Raw genomic sequence first — 21,229 nt, 5'->3', positions numbered from 1 at the left:
ATACCATTGAATGTACTATACATGCACTAACTTGCTACTTAATTTCAGTTATACTGCCACTAAAATGCACAGAAATACAGTGATATTTAGACATTTAGTGCGACAATAGCAACTTAACACATTTACGCTATATTTTGTACAGAAATAAAAACGCAAAAGCTGTGAATGTCCAACAAGCAAGTTTATTTAAATGAATTCACTCAGCCTGAGTCACTGAACAAAGTAACTGTACACTGTAAAAAAGAGAAGATTTTACTCGTTACCATGTCATTTCATATTCATTCTCATATCCCCATGCTTTACATTTGCATTAATACGCACCAATGAGAGCGTTGACTTTTGTAGGGTCCAAGGGGTTTTTGCTCGTTTTTTTCCCAGTGAGGCTTGAGGTGGCCAGGGTCTCACGACCAAAAAGCACAACTGCCAATTCTTGTGAAAAATTGACATTTTTGTTTTTGAAAGATGATCAAATGTTCTTTTAGGAATCATAAGTCCACCAGCCAGCGTGATCTGTTCAGAAATTCAAAGAATACAAAAATATAGTAGGTGAAAAAAGGGTTGTATATGCATCATTTGTCTTGTTTGCTCAGTGAGTTTCTTAATTGTAATTGTAATTGTCTTCCTCAATTACAAAACTACACAGTTTTGTTTGCCACCGGTCACTGAACTTAGAACAGTGTTCATACCATTTCCACTGGTGCTGATGCAATAGGCTGAAGATCACTAGATGATGTAGAGCATGAGAGGGCGGGTGAGGCAGGAGGCACCGTCATTGCTGCCACAAGCTCTTTCAATGTTTTCACCACATCTGGTAACTCTACGCAAGGGAAGCAGGGTTACCATTGGGGGATGTTTTATACATTCTTAGCATATTGTCAGGCAAACCCATAATACATATACCATTACATACCTTTCAATGCTGAAACTACTTCATCACTGATAATAGCTCTCTTTTTGGGAGGCTGCAAGAAGCTCTCTTCACTTTCAGCATCTATTAGACTCTTTAACACAACAAATATACAACAATAGATTAAGCTCTCAAGCAGTAGTGAAAGAAGTGATCACTCAAAGTTTCTGTATTGTAGGTTTTCCTATCTGTGATAGTTCAACAGAAACCAGACGCGTGCGGATGGAAAGTTGAGAACACTTTAGTCACCAACAACAAACAGTACAAAAGGGCAGAGCAAAATCGTCGTCGTGAAACAGGCAAAAAGGTCAAAAACACGGATCAATCAGAAAAGGCAACAGTACCAAAGGGAAGAAGCAAAATACAAAAACAGGTGAAACAAAGCAGTGGTCAAAAACACGGAAGTCAGATAATCAGAATAGAAACGCTCAGTAAGTCTCAAGAGAACAATACCTCGCAACAAATCTAACTAAAGCCCAGGCTTAAATACTACTAGTTCCCTATCTCTTGAAAATACACACAGGTGAAAGCAGTTAGTATTCCGGTGATTGTGAGCGCTGATAGGAGCGTTCGCGAGAGTCACTGGTCACGTGAGCCCCTACTGCACCATGGGCAATGGAGTCTTGGTCGTAATCAGAGTCCGCGTTCGATGGCCGAGTCACATGATCTCCCATGGGATTCTGAGAGATGAAGTCCGTATCATGAGAGCATGCCGTAGGCGTGACAGTACCCCCCCCCAAAGAGTCCGGGTGGGCCTCGGCACGAGGACAACCAGGACGACAACCACTCCCACCACCGGATCCTCGAACCGGGGCCGAACCAGAGCTGCCGAGGCGCTGGATAGGCGAAGTCTCTCCGCGACGATCTCTCAGACGGGCGGGACGTGAACTGGTAAGCCTCCTACGTGGACGGCCTCGGGGACGAGGAGCTGGCTTCTCAGGGTGCTGACTATGAAAGTCCGCGATGAGGCCCGGGTCCAACACGTCTTTGGCTGGCACCCAGCATTGTTCCTCGGGGCCATACCCCTCCCAGTCCACCAGATACTGAAGGAGCCTGCCCCGTCTCCTGGAGTCCAGCAGCCGTCGGACAGCGTAGACTGGGGCCCCCTCTATCACTTCCGGTGGTGGTGGCATGATGTCTGGTGTTGCCTCATCCAAGGGCCCTGTAACAACGGGTTTAAGAAGAGACACATGGAATGAGCGAGATACTCTAAAACGTGGGGGTAAGTCCAACCTATAAGTCACATCATTGATACGTTTAATTATCTTGAATGGCCCAATGTATTTAGGCTGAAGCTTACGGCAGCTCCCCTCGGAAGGGCGAAAGTCCTTCGTAGCCAACCACACTCTGTCACCAGGATGAAAGACAGGGGTTTGTCCTCTGTGTCTGTCGGCCTGTTCTTTCTGCCTTTGGAGGATGGTCTCAATGTGCTGGTGAGTCTCCTCCCATACTCGTTCACTACGCGTCATCCAGTCATCCACTGCTGGAACGTCCGTTTGTGATCCAGTCCAGGGTGCTAAGGGTGGTTGTTAACCTAAAATACACTGGAAAGGAGTCAGTCCAGTAGCAGAGCTAGTCAATGAATTTTGTGCTATTTCAGCCCAGACTAAAAACTTTGACCAATCAGAGGGGTTATCATGGCAGAAAAGTCTCAAAAACTTCCCCAGTTCCTAATTTACCCGCTCACATTGCCCATTAGATTGCGGATGATATCCAGATGACAGACTGATGGATACCCCTATGTGCTCGAAAAAGGCGGCCCATACTTGGGAGGTGAATTGAGGCCTCCTGTCTGAAACGATATCCTCCGGGATACCGAAAATTCGAAATACATAATGAAACAATGTCTCTGCAGTCTGAAAGGCACTGGGAATAGTGGCAAAGGGTATAAAACGAACTCCCCTAGAGAATCGGTCTATAACTGTCAGAACTGTCGTGAATCCTTGTGACTCAGGTAAATCTGTGACAAAATCCACAGCGATATGAGACCAGGGTCGGTTGGGTATAGGCAAGGGCATTAATTTGCCGGCTGGTAATGTTTTAGGCCTTTTGCACTGTGAACATGTGGAACAGGAAGACACAAAGGAATGAATATCCTGGGTCATTGACTCCCACCAATATCTATTGACCAGTAGCTTGTAAGTTCGAGTCTCCCCAGGGTGTCCGGAGGTTAACGAGGAATGAGCCCATGTGATCAGTGAGGTTCTAAAAGGTTCTGGTACATATAGTTTACCTGGGGGACACTGGATGGGTACTTGGACGTGGGGTAAAGCTGCTTCAATCTCCTCATCGATCTGCCATCGAATAGAGGAGACATTTACCTCAGGAGGAAGGATGGGTTCCGGTGTCTCTAATTGTGAGTTTGCCATTTCTTGATGTACCCTTGACAGTGCGTCAGCCTTGGTATTACGAGAGCCCGGCCGATAGGTGATACTGAACCTGAAACGTGAGAAAAAAAGAGACCATCGAGCTTGGCGTGCATTGAGTCTTTTGGCTGTGCGAAGATATTCCAAATTCTTATGGTCTGTCAGAACGGTGAAAGGATGATTGGCACCTTCCAACCAATGGCGCCATTCCTCCAGTGCTAGCTTTACTGCCAGTAGTTCTCGGTCACCGATTCCATAGTTCCTCTCTGTAGGTGATAGCTTGTGAGAAAAAAATGCTACGGGGTGCAATTTGAGAGGAGATCCATTCCGCTGAGATAATACAGCTCCAACTCCTGTTTCTGAAGCATCCACCTCTACTATGAAAGGTTGTGTGGGGTCGGGATGCTTCAGAATGGGCGCCGTAGTAAAAGCTTCCTTAAGATCTCGGAAGGCTTTCTCGGCCCTCGGCTTTCTCGGCCCTTTCAGTCCAAGTGATCTTTTTAGGACTTCCTTTAAGCAGTGAGGTGAGTGGAGCCGCAATACTGCTAAAGTTCCTAATAAATCTGCGATAAAAATTCGCAAACCCCAAAAATATCTGTACTTCTTTCACGGACTTGGGTGTGGGCCATTGAACAACTGCCTCTACCTTGTGGTCGTCCATAATGACACCCTGAGCGCTGATGATGTACCCCAGGAAGGACACTGACTGTAGGTGGAATTCAAATTTTTCTCCCTTGAGGAACAAATTGTTCTCTAATAGCCATTCTAAAACTGCTCTGACATGTTGGACATGGGACTCAAAGGTAGGGGAGTAGACTAGAATGTCATCGAGGTATGCTATTACAAACTGTCCTAGCATGTCTCTGAGGGTGTCATTGATGAAGGCCTGGAAGACCGAGGGGGCGATAGAGAGCCCGAAGGGCATCACAAGGTATTCATAGTGCCCCCTAGTGGTCAAGAAGGAGGTTTTCCATTCATCCCCTTCTTTAATTCGGATTAAGTTGTAAGCACTGCGAAGATCCAACTTAGTGAAGAATTTCGCCCCTTGAAGTTGTTCTAGCGCAACGGGCACGAGTGGCAGGGGATAAGGATACACTTTAGAAATCTGGTTCAGGGCTCTATAATCTATACAGGGGCGTAGGCCTCCATCCTCCTTTTTAATGAAAAAAAAACTAGAGGCTATAGGGGATGTGGATGGTCGTATAAAAGTGCTTCTTGGATATATACATCTAGTGCCTTTTGCTCCTCCTGTGTAAGGGGATATATTCTAGCTTTAGGCAGCACAGGGTTCTCTATAAGTTCAATGGCACAGTCGTAAGGCCTATGAGGAGGTAATTTTGTGGCATTTTTCTTGTTAAACACCTCCCTCAAATCTCTATATTCTGGGGGAATTTCAAACGTGGAGTCAGAGTTGGGGCTTTCTATCGAGGTTGAAGAAACGGAAATGGAAGGGGTGTCCAGGCACGTCTGGAGACAGTGTTCAGACCAGTGTGTGATTGTACGCTCTGCCCATGATATTATAGGGTTATGCCTCTCCAACCATGGAAGTCCTGGGATAATGTCGAATTCTGAGTGTTCTAAGACTAAGAATGACAATGTTTCTCGATGGAGGGCACTAATCTGTAACCCGAGGGGTATAGTGGCTTGAGAAATGGTCCCCATCCCCACAGGTCCTCCATCCAGGGCGGCTACTTTCAGAGGAGTCGGAAGGGTTTCCACCGGGAGCCACATTAGCACGTGGAGTGAACTCCACGTGCTGTCCAGGGGTTGGCGCCTTGTATCTTGGAGGTCTTGTGCGGCAGTCACGCACTTGATGTCCCACTTGGCCACAATATAGACAAAGATGATTATCTAATCGGCGCCTTCTTTCCTCGTGAGACAAGCGGGAGGAGTCACACTGCATTGGTTCCGTGGGTTCAACGGGCTCTTGTGTAACTTTTACGTGGGGCAGTGTACTTCTATGGATTCTTTCGTTCCGACTCCTTCTTCGGGAGTGAAGGAGATGGTCTAACTTAATGGCTAGAGTGATGAGTTGATCCAATGTCAGGTTTTCATCTTTGCTAGCCAGTTCGTTCAATATGTCCGTGTTTAGTCCCTGGCGGAACATAACGAGCAAAGCCGCTTCATTCCACCCACTGCTAGCAGTGAGAGTTCTAAACTCTAAAGAATAATCAACCACAGAACGGTGTCCCTGGCGTAATTGGTATAATAGTTCTCCACTTACTTTACCTTCATATGGATGATCAAACACCAACTTGAACTCCTTCACAAACTGAGCATATGACATACTATGAAGGCTGGTCCAGCTAGCTGTAGCCCATTCCAAAGCCTTTCCCGCTAAACGAGATATTACAAAAGATATCTTGGCCTGATCTGAACTAGGAGACGAATTCTCAAAAAAAACTGAACACTGCAGCAAAAAACCCCGACATTTATCGGGATTACCTTCAAATTTGTCGGGTTTGCTGACTGGAAAAACCAACGTAGAGGCTCCTGCTGCTGCTGGGAGTGGCGCAGTGCTTACAGTCTGTTCAGTGAGATTCATCCTTTGGAGTTGGCCGGTTAGTCCCTGGACACTAGCAACCAGTTGAGCTAGCTGAGCCTGCTGTTCAGCCTGTTGATGGGTCAGTGACTCTAGGGATTGAGTTACTCCTGATAAAACTTGCTGGTGGCGTCCGAGGAGCTGTCCCTGTTCGGTGGGAGCCTTCTGGAAGGCTTCCGGATCCGCCGTCTGCATGGTGGCGAGGTATTCTGTGATAGTTCAACAGAAACCAGACGCGTGCGGATGGAAAGTTGAGAACACTTTAGTCACCAACAACAAACAGTACAAAAGGGCAGAGCAAAATCGTCGTCGTGAAACAGGCAAAAAGGTCAAAAACACGGATCAATCAGAAAAGGCAACAGTACCAAAGGGAAGAAGCAAAATACAAAAACGGGTGAAACAAAGCAGTGGTCAAAAACACGGAAGTCAGATAATCAGAATAGAAACGCTCAGTAAGTCTCAAGAGAACAATACCTCGCAACAAATCTAACTAAAGCCCAGGCTTAAATACTACTAGTTCCCTATCTCTTGAAAATACACACAGGTGAAAGCAGTTAGTATTCCGGTGATTGTGAGCGCTGATAGGAGCGTTCGCGAGAGTCACTGGTCACGTGAGCCCCTACTGCACCATGGGCAATGGAGTCTTGGTCGTAATCAGAGTCCGCGTTCGATGGCCAAGTCACATGATCTCCCATGGGATTCTGGGAGATGAAGTCCGTATCATGAGAGCATGCCGTAGGCGTGACACTATCTAATTGCCTTTGTCAGACTGTGTACAACCTACCCACTCGCACCAAATTGTAATGGTGCACAGGAAATCACGCTTTATATAGTATACAGGATAAAAAAAAAATCTACATTACAAACACTCTTACACAGCCACGACAGAAAAAATGTGCTCAACCCAGCTGAATGTGCTGCAACCTCTATTGTGTTAAGCAACTGATCTATCAGTTAATGATTGTTACTTTAGAGCTGAATAGCAGAAAGGTTCAGTTATGCAGTTCTATGCACTCTATAAGTTTTATTAGAGATCTGTTCTCTAATAGCATAAATAAACTGACCATTTTTGTAGTAAAGACTGCTGAAACTCATTTCTGGTGACTGATTTACGGGTGTGGATTCCAGGTCAACAGCTGTTATGTCCGAGTCTGTGTTTGTGTCATATAGTGGTGGTGCTGTGTTAGGATCAGGGTGTTTTCTTTTTTCAGATCTTCTTTAAGAGCCTCAACCATGTGCTTGGCTGCCTTTTTTGTCAGTACCTGATCAGAAAAGAAAGAAACAAGAGGCTGTTATAGGATTACAGGGACAAAAGTCACTTTAAAATTGTAATTCTGCCAGTGTTAAAGTGTTGATTGCACACTGTACTATGTGAATATTACTGTTTACTAACTGCTGTTGATAATACTCCCATTGACAAGACATACACATTTCTAATATAAGTGACATAAGTGTCCACCAGTGTGTATTTTTTCCCCACACAAATTATCACTTTACAGCAGTTTATAAACTCAATACAGTTGCACTTCACAAGCTCTGTGTTATTAGGTTCAATTTCCACTCTTAATACTTAAGACAACATTTTTGATAATGCTTTAATTTAAAAAAATGCAGCTTTTGCAATTTAAAAATTGCGATTTTGATATAAAAAAAATCATCTTTCAGCCCTATGTCTGTCAGAAGTGAATCCCACAAGTGTATTAGAAATACCTTTGTTGTAGGCTCATCCTTCTGTAAGGACTTCGGTTCAGAATCCGCCATTTCAAGTGCCTGAAAAAAAAAACCAACAAACCAAAAAATTACAGCTGTAACTAAATACCAAATAATAATGATTGACAAGATCAACTTGCAAAACCTTCCTAGCAATTTTTTTTTAGCAGAAATGAAAGCAGGTTCTTTAAAAATAAGAGCACCTTAGCATTCTAACAGCATTTGTTACTTGTGCCATTTCTATTCATATACCTTTTTAGTTTTCTTTGAGTTAGCACGCAGTGCAGCAGTTGTGATGTTTGATTCTGCATGGGATGTCCGAGTTCTATGTGGAACCTGAAAACAAAACATAGACCTCATAAGTACAAGGTAGAAGTATCTAATCAACTGGTAATTCAGTGCATGTGCATGGGAGTGATTCTTTTTTACGGTATATATAATTGTATATGTATTATTAATTATTAGTTTGTTATTTTGTCAAAATCTGCCAGAGGTGAGTCCTACACATGTGCTACAAATACCTTTCTTGTGGGCTCTTCTGTCTGTGAGGACTTGAGTTCAGGTTTTGAATCCATCAATTTAGTTGCCTGAAAAATACAGCTATAAATAAATGCGGACTGTCATAGTCAACTAGCAAAAAAATCTTGTCCATCTTTTAGTAGCAGCAAAAAAAATAAAGCAGGCTCTTTTTAGAGTTTGGGTTCTATATGGAACCTGAAAACAAAATAGGGGACAGAAAAAGAAATTCGAATCTTGAAAGAAACAAGATTTGGCCAGCTGATGCGTAAGCAGAGCACATAGGATCAGATAATTCCAAGAGCCAGTGTCTTGCATTTTTTCAAAAACTATACCTGTCTTTGGGATTCTTAGGTTTGGGGTACTGATCTACCCAAACAACCCATGACAAGCCACTAACATATTTAGACAGCTAGCTAATGAGTATCAAGGCACATGCCACTTAACATTCAGATAATTTAGCAAACTGTGACTTCCTGAAAATCCTCAATATTCTCAATATTCTTGTGCTACTCCAGTGAATTAGCAAATTTTCATTGGTAGCTACACATCAATACTTCTTACAACCAAAACCCTGAACAAAATGTGACCAACCTTTCCTTTCCTTTTAAGGGGAGTTCTGCTTTTGTTCTTCATGGTCAAAACCATCTGTTCAAAAAGATTACATTAAAACAAATCCGTCATTAAGCAACAATGTGAAAAAAACGACCACCACTGGAAAGAATTTATAGATATTTCGTTTAGCAAAATATCCCACTACTAGCACACTTCATATTTTTGCATAATATCTTTCACAAGCTTTTGATTGAGAGTACAGTATGAGAGTATATATACAAAAATACACAAACATATTTATTACACTAACGCTACATCTAATGCAGCCTTGGATAGTCCCTGCTAGCAGTCGAAGGAGTTTAGTGCTCACAACAGCCATTAAACAAATGACTGAAGCAAGTTGTTTTGCGAGCTAACATTCTAGCTAGCTAACTTTCGCATTAGTTAGCTAGCTGGCTAGCTAGGTAACGTTTATGACCGAAGCTTAACGCTAGAAACATGTGCTCTTATCGTCATTTGCGTTCAGAGAACATTTTCTGAAGTATGTGTGCTACGTCTTTACTGTTCCAGCATCAGATAACGTTATAACGTCGTTTTAATATGGCATACATACAAGATCTTACCTAATAGGTTCTGCCTACAAGTGCTCTGCTCCTCCAACGCAGCTCCACAACGTTCTTCTTCGCTATCTTGTCCACAACGAGGCTGCATGTTAATTGGCTGCTTTGATTTCAAACTTCGAGCGCAAAGCCTTAAACCAGAAAAGCGCCAAATAAGGAAATATAGATTTTTTCTTTCCTGAAGAATCTACATAAAGACAGACGTGTATTTTTTACACAGGTAAGAATTCAAAGACATGTTAAAAATGAACAGATTCTTGTAAGCCTTTTTACTGGGTTGGATTTTATTGACTGTACTGGCAAACACTGGTGATTAAATTATTGCAATTATTGCTTGTAAATAATTACAGAATGCAGGATAGCTTTTTTTCTTCTTTTTGCTTCTTTCTTTTTTTTTCTTTTTTGTCTGGGCAGATGGTAGCCCCACAGTGAGGATTGTGAGAACGCCACAGAGGAACCGTCCAATCACTTTGATGACCAGTATCAATGTGGATCAGTGATAGAGAGACCAATTAAAGCATGTTCACAGGTACTGTAAAGGATTTATACGTTTAATAAGGTTAATGTGAGACTTTGGCGCATTGCATGTATACTTTGTGTGACCATGTTTACATTTGCATAGGACCTCAGATTGACTCACAGTGTGTTATTTCTTCATTTAACAAGAAAAAAACAATTAAATAGGCATGGTGAAGAGGGATCATTAAAGGGACTTGAGAAGGACACATTCAGCACAAATTCATCAAAAGTAATTTCTGTATATGAATTACTGAAGTGGAGAATTCTAAATTTGATGTTAGATAAGATTAGATAGAGGAACAAGTGTTCTTTTTTGCAGAGTGATGCGGATTATGCTGTAAACACCACAGAGGAACAGTCCAGCTACTTTGATGGCCAGCATCAATGTGAACCAGTACAAGGGACACCAACCAAGACATGTTTACAGGTACTATAATGTGCTTATAGTTTGGTATAATGGTTAAACTACAACTAACTTTCATTTAAAATAAATACAAATAAACAGGGAGTCATGGAATGACAAGGGACCCTTCACTGAATGTCTTTTCAGTGCCATGCAGAGACATTCAGCTGACACATTCATCACATGTAATTAATTGATGTAAATAATTACAGAATGTTTTTTTTTCACCATTCATTTATTTATGTTTTGCTTCAGCATCACATGGAGTATGCTGTAACCATCACAGAGGAACAGCCCAGCTACTTAGATCAATGTGAACCAGTACAAGGGAGACCAACCAAGACATGTTTACAGGTATTATGATGTGCTTCTAGATTTGGTATAATTATTAAAGTAAATGAAAAATAACTTTCATTTAAAATAAATTAATCTCAGAGAATCTCAGATGGGATTTCCTGTGATGAGGGACCATTTGGTGAGTCCAGACCGACACAGGGGCAACCAGAAATACTTGAAGAGACACCTAACAGGAATTTATTGCAAGTAATATGGCCTAATATTTATGCTGAGCTGATTATGCTGTACAGTGCACTATATGAAACCTGCCATTACAGAATGAAAATCATAAATAATGGAGACCATTCAAAACCTACATGATTTGTTATCAACATTATTCATTTTGTTATATGTTTTAAATATAAGCTTATATTAAAGTATCTCAAAAAGAATGACAATGTCTTAAAAATACAATCACAACCTAGCAGAAATCATGTACTACAATTAGTTGGGCAGCTGAACTACAGGTACATGTGGACCTTTGCACATTTGAAAGCCAAGGAATATTTTTGTAATTCGTAACAAATTAAAATATGACAGTTGCAGTACTCTTTTCAGTGAATATACTTTTTTATTATAGCAAAATTAAAGAAGAGGTGTATTGTTTAAGCAGTGATGTTTCTCCATTCTTTGGGTATGTCATAACATAACATCGGTACATTTGAAGATATTCATGTCTCATTTCTAGGTTGAATTCTTTAACAGGCCTTTGTAAGGTTCATTTATTTTAGGTGACACCAAGAGATTCGTCTTACACAAACAAGCTAAATAATTATGTTTATGCATGTACATTTTAGATGCCACATGCTGATGATGAACTTCTGTATCCTGGCGCACCTCTCACAAAAGGGCAGAGTCTGCTGCTGTTGATGTCCTATGTCCTGCAACATAACCTGACTGGAATAGCTCTGGAACATCTTCTCAAGATTTTTAATGAACATTTCCCTGGGTTAGTGCCAGAAAGTATGTACATGTTTAACAAAGCTTATGGAGAGTATGGTCATTATGAACCTCATTTTTACTGCTCCTTATGTTTTATGTACATGGGGACAAGGGAGAAAAGTCCAACACAGTGTGCAGCCTGCCAGGTTGTATTTGATGCAGACACTAATCTTAAAAATGGCTCATTTTTTCTAATGATGAGTTTGTCATGCCAGATTAAAGAAAATCCCAATTTACATTTATCTAGAGAGACCGCAGCTAAAGAAGGGGTTCTGAATGACATACAGTGTGGAGCAGAGTACAGAAAATTAAGAGAAACTGGGCAGTTAGGTGAACATGATGTTAGTTTGCTGTGGAACTGTGATGGAATTCCCATTTTCAAGAGCTCAAAATACCAAGTGTGGCCAATTCAGTGTCAGATCATTGAACTAAAGCATAAAAGTTAGAAAAAGTAACATCTGTGTGCCGTGTATTTGGTTTGGAGAAAAGAAACCAATCATGCACACTCTCCTGACTCCCTTTGTGAATGAACTTTTATCTCTAGAACAGGATGGCATTACATGGAAAGATACACAGAACAGAGAGCAGAGGTCCAAGGTATTTGCACTTATATGTAGCTCAGACTCTGTTGCCGCCCATTACTCAGGAACACCAAACAATTCAATGGGGTATATGGGTGTGATTTTTGCTATCACACAGGTGGAGGTCCTTATCCCTTTAGAAGACCAGAACCTCTTCTCAGATCTGAGGCAGAGCATTACGACCATGCTTTGTCGGCAACTCCACAGCAGACAGTCATGGGGGTGAAAGGTCCATCAGTATTGATGAGGTTAGATAAGTTTCAGATGATTAACGGCTTCATTCCAGAATACCAGCATAGTGTTTGTCTTGGTGTGACTCGACAGTTGGCAAATTTGTGGCTGGATTCAACTAATCACGACAAAGAGTGGTATATAGGCACAAAAACAGACATTGTTGATCAAGAATTGCTTGCAGTCCAACCTCCCATAGAGTTAACTAGAACACCACGATCATTACAAGATCGGAAATTTTGGAAAGCATCAGAGTGGAGGTCATTTCTCCTTTTCTATTCATTGCCGGTACTGAATGGTGTTCTAATAAAGAAGTACTGGAATCATCTATTTCTTTTAGTTTTTGCCATGCACATGCTTCTTCAAGAAAATGTATACTTTTGCAGTGTTAATGCAGCAGAAATGGCACTTAAGAAGTTTGTTATCCAGTTTGAGGTACTGTATGACATTGAAAATGTGTCATTTAATGTACACTTGCTGACACACATCACAGCCAGCGTTAGGAACTGGGGTCCTTTGTGGGCAACTTCCACGTTTTCTTTTGAGTCATTCAATGGCACTCTTGTAAAGTACTTCAATGGAACTACACATGTACCTGTTCAGATAGTAAAGAGATTCCTTAGGTGGAAGAGTCTACCTAAAAGGGGAGAAAAGTGCATAAAGAATGCAAATAATAACATCAAAGAGCTCTTCTCTCAACTTCAGAACAGCAGTTCCGTGACTGCCAAATCAGAACACCTGAGTGGAAATGTAAGAGTTTTTGGTACTGCTTCAAACAGAGTTTCTGCATCACACATCTTAGCCACTGAAGCCTTAAGCGGTGTTCCAGTAACAAAGTGCATGTGTTACAGCCGTTTCCTTATAGATGATGTAATCTATCACTCAGAAGGTAACAACAGGTTGCAGAAGAGAAATAATTCTGTTGCAGAATTACAAGATGGAACATTGTGCAAAGTCTTGAGTCTTGTAGCTTATGAATTAGTTGATGAAAATTTTGCAAGTGAAAAACAGTGAAGGAGCTTGTTAGGTCAGGAAGGCAACTCTGTAGAGATGTTCAGTTAAACATTTCATCCAAGTTCATGCATGAAGTGTCTGAGTCAAATGATGTCTATGCAGTACATGCAAAATCTGTCAAAGGAAAATGTGTCATGATCAAGAGCAAAGATAAAACATATGCCATTCCTCTCCCTAATAATGTGGAGAGAGACTGAAAGCCTTTATAGGTCTAAAATGTGACTTTTGTCACATTTAAAAGAAAAGGATAGTATAACTTTGAAGGATCCACAGAACAGAGAGCAAGATCCAAGGTGTCTGCACTTATATGTAGCCCAAACACTGTTGCCCGCCCATTAATCAGGAACACCAGACTATTCAATGGGGTGCATTGGTATGATTTTTGCTACAAGATGCAATGTTGTGCAGTCTTGAGCCTTGTAGCTTATGAAATGGTTGATGCAAATTGTGCAGGTGAAAAAAAGTGATGCGTGGTGATGAAGGAGCTTGCCAAGTCAGGAAGGCAGCTCTGTAGAGACATTCAGTTAAAACACTTTATCCAAGTTCATGAAAAAATGTATGATTATTTTCTGAAATTAAAGGATTTTTGTTGCATTTAAAAGGCTTGTTAAAGGACTATAATCAAATGCTCATCAGCTTTACCTTTTCACATTGGGTACAAAAGAGAATTTTAATGTGTGAAAGTGTTTTTGTTTTGTTTTAATATGTTTTACATTTATATACTAATAAATCACTGAGAAATATCACTTTGGTTCCATAATTTTAAGCACACATTAATTATGCATTTTGTATGTGTCAAGTATGACAAAGTACAAATTAAACTACAATACATCTAAAGATTATATGAAAGAACACTTTGTTGCCTAAATTTGGTCATAAGAAAATTAATTTTAAGTTGACTTAAAATTTTTTTGAAGTATGCTTCAGTATGTAAGTAAAATCCATTCACACAAGTGTACTTCCTAAGTTATACTACAGCATACTTTAAATCTTTAAAATTATTTTTTAAATAACACTTAAAATGACATGATAATTAAATATATTTTTGGTTGCGTGTGCTTTAGTATGTGAAGAAATACATTGATTTAAGTGTACTTCCTAAGTTGTACTAAAGCATACTTTAAAAGGAATTTCTTTTTTAATAATAAATTTAAGTTCATGTGAAAATTAGATACTTTTGTTTAGGTACACTTTTGTATGTGAAAAAATATATTAATGGAAGTGTACTTCTAAAGTTGCATTAAAACATACTTTAAAAGGCATTTCTTTAAAATATACTTTTTAAATAGTACACTTTAGTTGACATGATAATTAAATGTACTTTTGTTGAAACGTTTTAGTTTGCTTAGAAGCACATATATGCTAAATGCATTCTCAAACAACACACTAAAGTATACTTTTCAATGTATTTCTTCAAAATATATTTTATAGAAATACATAAAAGTATATTTATTGTGTATTTTCATAAAGAACATAAAACGAAAAAATGTACTTTCAGTGTTCTTTACACAATTTGAATATACTTTTCGTGCTCTTAAGTATACTTCCTTTTCACAAGGGGTCATTGGGCAGATGACAGGAAACACCCTGGACAGGTTGTCAGTCCATTTTAGGGCGCAACATAAATAACAGATTCCAATTGCAACGGCTGCTATTGAAATAATGAAGGAATTACACACACCTGTTTCCTGTGTTAGACAGCTAACATAACAATAACTTTGTCAACATCACAATATTTATGGATCTGACTGTATGAAAGAGGCTCAAATCAGAATTGAAACTGTCGCATTCAATGTGTTTTTACTGTTTACACTACAAGTCCAAACCAGAGCTTAGGCCTTTGTGACATTGTATCTATTTTATTTGGTTCTGTTGGTTTCGCAAATGAAAAAATAAAATGCAAGAAAATGCAGGATGTGGGCCCTTAAATGTTGTGAGTTCCTGCCAAAGTTATTACAGGCCTGCAGTGCCCCCTTTTTTCCTACCAAGGAAGGAAAAGAGGGACAAGAAGCCACTGGAGAGTCACTTTCACAGCTCACAGGTACACTGATACACACTTAAAAAGGATCATAAATCAGCTACAGAAATTAAATATCAGCAACTATTTACAGAGAGAAAAACGTACAGATATAGTTGACAGTATTTGTGAGTAGCTGTCACTCTTATCATGACAATCGACATGACATTGTATCTATTCTATTTGGTTTTGTTGGTTTCACAAGTACAGTAGAGCCCAAATTACACACGTTTGTATATTGGTAGGAATTTTCCAGGGATGTAAGTGCTCTGTTACTCTCATATTCACCACAATTTGAGCCAAAAAACTCCAACTTTGTTCTTTATGTATCACAGTCTAAGCAATACCATTAACCCTTACTTTATATCTAGTTTATGATAGCTGGTTTGTCAATTTGAATGTTGCTAATCAGGATGCTTATGCAGTAAGTTCCGTGATCCATGTGCCAAAATCAAAGGCATTGCTTCACTATTATTTTAAGGCTTAACGGCTGTTAATAGCAGCAGCTTGTGCTGCAATAATGTTAAAAGCTTAAAGAGTCAGATGTTTAAACAGGCAGATTATGTGGTTATTATAGGGCTGAGGTGCTGCTAGAATGTTTGGAGTGCTGTCCAGCAAGCCTCCTTTTCCTGACACTTAATAAAAGTAATAAATAAAATAATTAAAAGTATTAAATTATATCACAATAGATATATATGTTCTTCCACCACACAGGACTGAGGGTGAAGGGTGATCAACAGATGTAGTAAAAAGGTGATGTAGTGAAGTGAGCTGTAGATGACAGTGTTAGTGAGTGTAATGATGCTACAGCAGGTGAGATCATCTCTAACTTTACTCTTCTTGTTAATACTGTGAATAAAACACTGCAGCCAGAAATAAAGTATGAGCCCAATTTTTACTCATTTATGTTAGTTAGTGAATGAGCTAAGAAGTCATTCAATGTATAATTTATTTGCCTACAATAAAGATGATCATTCCCAAAACGTGTAAGCAGAGAGAAAGAAGCAAAAGCCACAGGAAGAACTTCAACTCACTGCCATCCATCACACAGGACTGAATGTAGAGGATGACCAGCAGACCCAGGAGGAGAGCACGAGGACAGACGCTCATGTCTGCAGCTTCAGCTCCAGGAGATGATGATCTATGATCTGAACTGAACTGTAAAGAGGAAAATACCATCTGACCCTCAGCCTTTAATCTGAGCCAAACATCTCTGCACTGACAAAGCTCAGCACTGATAAACGAACAAAAGACAATATGAGCTCTAATATCACCCTCTAATGGCACCCTTAATAAAGGTGGATACAAATGGTCATTAAAAACTTCTTTGTTGTTAATTAGCCGAATCTCAATTACTGTCACTGCTAGAAATACTTATGAACGAAATGTGACTGAAGCATGTTCACATTTATATTTCACATTTTTAAGCCCACCTTAGAGCAGTGAACTTCAGGAGGTCATGAGTTTGAATCCTGGTGATGCCTCAGCTCTGCGTAGTGAGGAGTCTAAGAGGAGGGAGCCCCACACTGTAAGTCGTATCCTGTTGGTGGGAAGAGGAAATTACTAAATTGGGGCAGGAACAGAGTAAAATCAGTTAAAAACGTAAACAATTTCAGGTTATAAGGAGGCAGCCACATTCACTGTTTTTTTCTGAGTGAGCTCAACTTAAACTGTAGTTTGTAGACTTACCTGGGATACAGAATTAAAAATGTAAGTTAGGAGAACATTTGAATAAACTGAGTTCAGAAAGTTAAAAAAAATCTATTCAAACGTTAAATTTAAAGTTGACCTTTTAAGAGGGCACACTTTAAAATTTGATATTAATGTCTGATGCCACCCAACATTGTTAATATAAATTGGGCAAAGAGTACATTAGCATCTTTCTATGGGTTAAATAAACAAAGAAATAAATAAATGAAAAATTATTTATTTATTTATTTACTGATCATTAATTCCTTTTTTATAAACCAGTGCCTGATACCATGGGCAGTTAGTTAACTGAGATGAGACTCAAGCCTGGTGGAGACATTACTGTGTCTATTAATATTTACTTATATGTTACAGTAAATAGTGATACTATATCACTTGCTACATTGTACTACAAGAGTTTTATTAAAGGGTAAATATGATGGAAAACTGAATTTTCCTTGTTTTGAATAAGAATCAAAGAAGACCAATGTAGACCTTTTCCAATGTCCACCATAGACTGATCACGCACCCCTTTACCGTCACTGCACACCTGCACTTTAAACTCTTTAACTGTCTGAATGATGCCTTGAGACCTCAGTCTTTCTGTACAGTTTACAGTGACAATGTTGCACTGTTTCTTCACTCTCATGGTGCTTTGATCCATCTATGCATTTGTGTATACAGATATCAACCCTATTCATATATATTGTTCTGTTGTTCTTTCTAGTTAGCATTATGTATTTATTGTAGAAATATGCACTTATTAAGCCAACAGAAGTTTAGCCCCGCCCACTCACACTGAAAGTATAAGGAGTGTTTAAACCAAGACTACTTTTTGAATGGGCAGCCAATTGGAACAGAGCTCATCCGCATATATGAATCTTAAAGGCGCAGTAACAAAAACAGCCTGTTTAATTCTAACGGATAACGAGAGGCTGGAAAAATGGTCATGTAGAAATGACTGTGTTTTTTTTTAAACCCCACACAAACGTTACAAGTTGAGCAAAAATAAAATGCAAGAAAATGCAGGATATGGGCCCTTTAATGCTGTGAGTTCCTGCCAAAGTTATTACAGGCCTGCAGTGCCCCATTTTTTCCACTGAGGAAGGAAAAGAGAGACGAGAAAACACTGGAGAGTCACTTTCAGTTTCACAGCTCACAGTCTAACGGTTCATTATTTACAGAGGTTTATTATTTACAGCTGTTCATTTCTGTATCAGACTCACATTCACACATATAAATGCTGTGAAAACAGCTGGTTTATGGACAGAACTGAACAGAAGCTTCTCAAACTTCTCTAAACAAACACCACACAGTCAGATCCAGACCCTCACACTGCACACAGAGTTATATAACACACTGATACACAGATAAACAGGATCATAAATCAGCTACAGAGATTAAACAACAACAGATAACAACAGAGAGATAAACATACAGATATAGTTGAGAGTATTTGTGAGTAGTTGTCACTCTTATCATGACAATCTCTACTAACAGTGACAGTTTATGAAAAAATAATGCACAAAACCTTCCACAGAGAATGTAATGATACTGGAGCACATCTGCTGAATGTATCTAGAACCCTTTCAGAGAGGATTAAAGCTCAGATGGCTTTTAGAAAGCTAGATTTTTGTTGGATTCTGAGCAAAACTTACCTTCACAAAGTGTCCAACAGGCCTTCACTGTTTAATGTTGACTCTCCACAAACAGGAGAGATATAATAAACATGAGAGCCACCTAGTGGTAAAATCCTGAAATTCACCCACATAATCAATTTCTGTTTACATTTTTTCACATTACCTAAAGCAGTAATTGTGCTCAGTATTTATGCATCAAACAGTTGTTTTTAGGAACATGAATGCTGTCAGAAGGACGTGCTGTTGGGAGAAAAGTGCAGTTCTGTCAAATCATGAATAAATGTAGCTCACAGAGTAATAATCTTAATAACATCAGTAACATCAGTGACATTACATCAGTGTTAATCTGTTAAACTGTGAGGGTCCGTATGAGACCCCACACTTCAACTCCTCACTCTTACAAATATAGAACTTACACTTCAGTTCAGTTACTGAATGTTATCACAGTTACTAAATAATAATTCATAGCAGATACTGAATAATTTATAGTAGTTACTGAACCATTTATAGTGATTAATAATTAATTGTAAATATTGAATAATTCATAGTAATTACTGAATAATTCACAGTAGATACTGAATAATTAATAGCAGCTACTTAATAATTCATAGTAATTACTAAATAATTCATAGTAGATACTGAAAACTTCATATTGGTTAGGGAATAATTCATAGTAGTTAAAAATAATAACAAACTAAATTACAGCTACATATCACTACATCATCTGCGTGAGAACCTTGATTATTATCCACTTCTCCGTTTTGTTGGTACAGTATTCATTCACTCTTTCTTTTGTATATTTGAATATTTTTTGTCAGACAGAAGCAGCAGAACATGAATTGTGGGCTTGTGAGTGTGCTAGTGTTAGCTTTAGCATTAGCTTGTGTCCTACACAGAAACTGTAAGTAAAACAGTATGTAGCAATAGCACGTAGCCTGCAGTCTGACGGATCCTGATCCTTGGTTAGTTAATGTCACACAGTGATTTCTGTCTTTTGCTTTACTTTGTAGTTTTTGTTATTATAGATTTGTAAACCACAGTTTTAAACAATGTACTGGATGGTGTGAAGTAAAGTGAGTTAGTTTGTTAAGGCTCCAGGGTTGGGAGGGTTACTGTAAACATATATTCTGGTACAGGTTACTGATTAAAAAGCTTAAAAATGTGATCTGTAATTAAAGTGATGTAATCTGAAGACTTTCTGGTAGTAAGCAAAGAGGAGAGAAAATAATTTCAGCAGAACAATTTTAATCAAAAACAAATCAAATGGAAGTGAGCAGAAACAATGTAGATTATATAGTTATCTATGCTTCATCTGTGCTAATTTTAAGCCTGTCTGTTTCAAATGACCTAAGAACACATGGCTAACAACCATGCTTAACGTTACTACACTCCGAAAAGCACACAGCATCTCAAAATTTTTGTTTTTCATGAAATGCTGCTGCCAGTCAGCAACTCACAGCACTGACTTTCATCATTTCCTCAATTACTGCATTAACTTAAACCCAGAAACAGAGCACTGAAAGCCATAGACTCTCAATTTTCACAGAGAAGGCAGTCAGTCTGAAGTGCTAACCCTCCTTTTCACCTCTACTAACGTTACTAGCCTCGTCACATTTCACTTCGTACCTGTTCACTCGAAAACAGCACATTTGTGAAGAATAAATTATCTGATACCAAATGTAATTAATCCACTAAATTTATCAAATTTGATATTAAGAAAGTTTTATTCCATTAAAACAAAACAAGCACAGACAGAATATAACATTGAAAACCTATCCTGAAATTCAGATGAACTTGAGCTCGGTCCACCAGTGTGTGGTAGAGGTCACTTAGTAAAGCCATTATCATTTCCAAAACAACCAAGGTTTGTTTGCCAAGAGGCAAATTCCCCCCTTTCTCTGGCTGAAACACTGCAGAGCTGTTCAAACGGTGGAACAATAAATAAACACAGCTCGCTGTTCTCTCTTCAACTTTTCAAGTCAAAATACAGCTGATACAGCCACCAATCAGCATCAGAGCTGATGTTTTGAATAAACAAAGCCAATCAGAAATCATGAATATGTGATATATTTATGAAGAAATGTGTAAAATGGTCTGTGGTTTTCAATGTTTATCAAAAGAAAAAACAATGCGGTTTATTATTATTTCAGCCTCAGATTCTTGGTCTTTGCTCATTTTCTGTGAAGAACATATAAAATAACCCATTTTCAGTGTCTTCACTCTGTTCACCCCCCACACATTTATATTACGCATGTGGTGTTGGGTGAACCCGCGGGGAGTAAAAGTGTGGAGGTGCTGTGTTCTTTACTCTGTTCTCCTCCTACATGGCCTGCTGTTAGTGTGTGTGTGTGTGTGTGTGTGTGTGTGTGTGTGTGTGAGGGAGGACAACATGGACAGGCTGCTGACTGGTTACAACTGCTAAAGGAGAACCCTACGCTGGACACTTGTGATATTTTAAACATCTGGTATTTTTACATAAATTGTTGTGGTTGTATTGATTTAAAATACAATAATGCGGTGGGTCCACCAGACCACTGAGTAACACATCAACACCACACAAGGGTTAAAAAAACACACAGTTAGAGGCCCTGAATTTTCCAGGGCCCTGGGCTTGCATTAAATCGTCCAATATGGAAATGAC

The 21,229-nt window shown here is 39.3% G+C and overlaps 2 protein-coding genes across 2 annotated transcripts; both read right to left on the bottom strand.

Annotated features, from left to right (window-relative positions):
• Positions 1 to 200: 200 nt before the first annotated feature.
• Positions 201 to 18,680, bottom strand: LOC118802227. The gene is made up of 12 exons (XM_036562717.1): positions 18,607 to 18,680; positions 16,693 to 16,799; positions 16,294 to 16,417; positions 9,220 to 9,347; positions 8,636 to 8,689; positions 8,047 to 8,112; positions 7,778 to 7,861; positions 7,526 to 7,585; positions 911 to 1,001; positions 687 to 817; positions 322 to 510; positions 201 to 233 (listed from the first exon to the last, which is right to left on the bottom strand). Exons 5-12 carry the CDS (start codon positions 8,687 to 8,689, stop codon positions 201 to 203), a joined length of 708 nt encoding a protein of 235 aa, XP_036418610.1. The 5' UTR covers positions 9,220 to 9,347; positions 16,294 to 16,417; positions 16,693 to 16,799; positions 18,607 to 18,680.
• LOC118802225 lies at positions 1,008 to 3,778 on the bottom strand. The gene is made up of 2 exons (XM_036562716.1): positions 2,208 to 3,778; positions 1,008 to 2,069 (listed from the first exon to the last, which is right to left on the bottom strand). The coding sequence occupies exons 1-2, from the start codon at positions 2,374 to 2,376 to the stop codon at positions 1,441 to 1,443; spliced, it is 798 nt and encodes a 265-aa protein (XP_036418609.1). The 5' UTR covers positions 2,377 to 3,778; the 3' UTR covers positions 1,008 to 1,440.
• Positions 18,681 to 21,229: the final 2,549 nt, after the last annotated feature.

Source organism: Colossoma macropomum, unplaced genomic scaffold (assembly GCF_904425465.1).
Source record: "Colossoma macropomum unplaced genomic scaffold, Colossoma_macropomum, whole genome shotgun sequence".
Taxonomy (NCBI): Eukaryota; Metazoa; Chordata; class Actinopteri; order Characiformes; family Serrasalmidae; genus Colossoma; species Colossoma macropomum.
The sequence above is the reverse complement of the archived record's forward strand: the minus strand, read 5'-3'. Positions and strand labels throughout refer to the sequence as shown.

Bases quoted from the DNA above. Each gene is read 5' to 3' on its own strand.
- LOC118802225 (XM_036562716.1), bottom strand. From the start codon at position 2,376: ATGACGCGTAGTGAACGAGTATGGGAGGAGACTCACCAGCACATTGAG. The intron at 2,070-2,207 runs GTAAGCTTCAGC...CCGTTGTTACAG, and splicing joins CCCTTCCGAGGGGAGCTGCC to GGCCCTTGGATGAGGCAACA.
- LOC118802227 (XM_036562717.1), bottom strand. From the start codon at position 8,689: ATGGTTTTGACCATGAAGAACAAAAGCAGAACTCCCCTTAAAAGGAAA. The intron at 818-910 runs GTATGTAATGGT...TCCCTTGCGTAG, and splicing joins AGTAGTTTCAGCATTGAAAG to AGTTACCAGATGTGGTGAAA. The intron at 511-686 runs GTATGAACACTG...ATTTCTGAACAG, and splicing joins CATCAGCACCAGTGGAAATG to ATCACGCTGGCTGGTGGACT.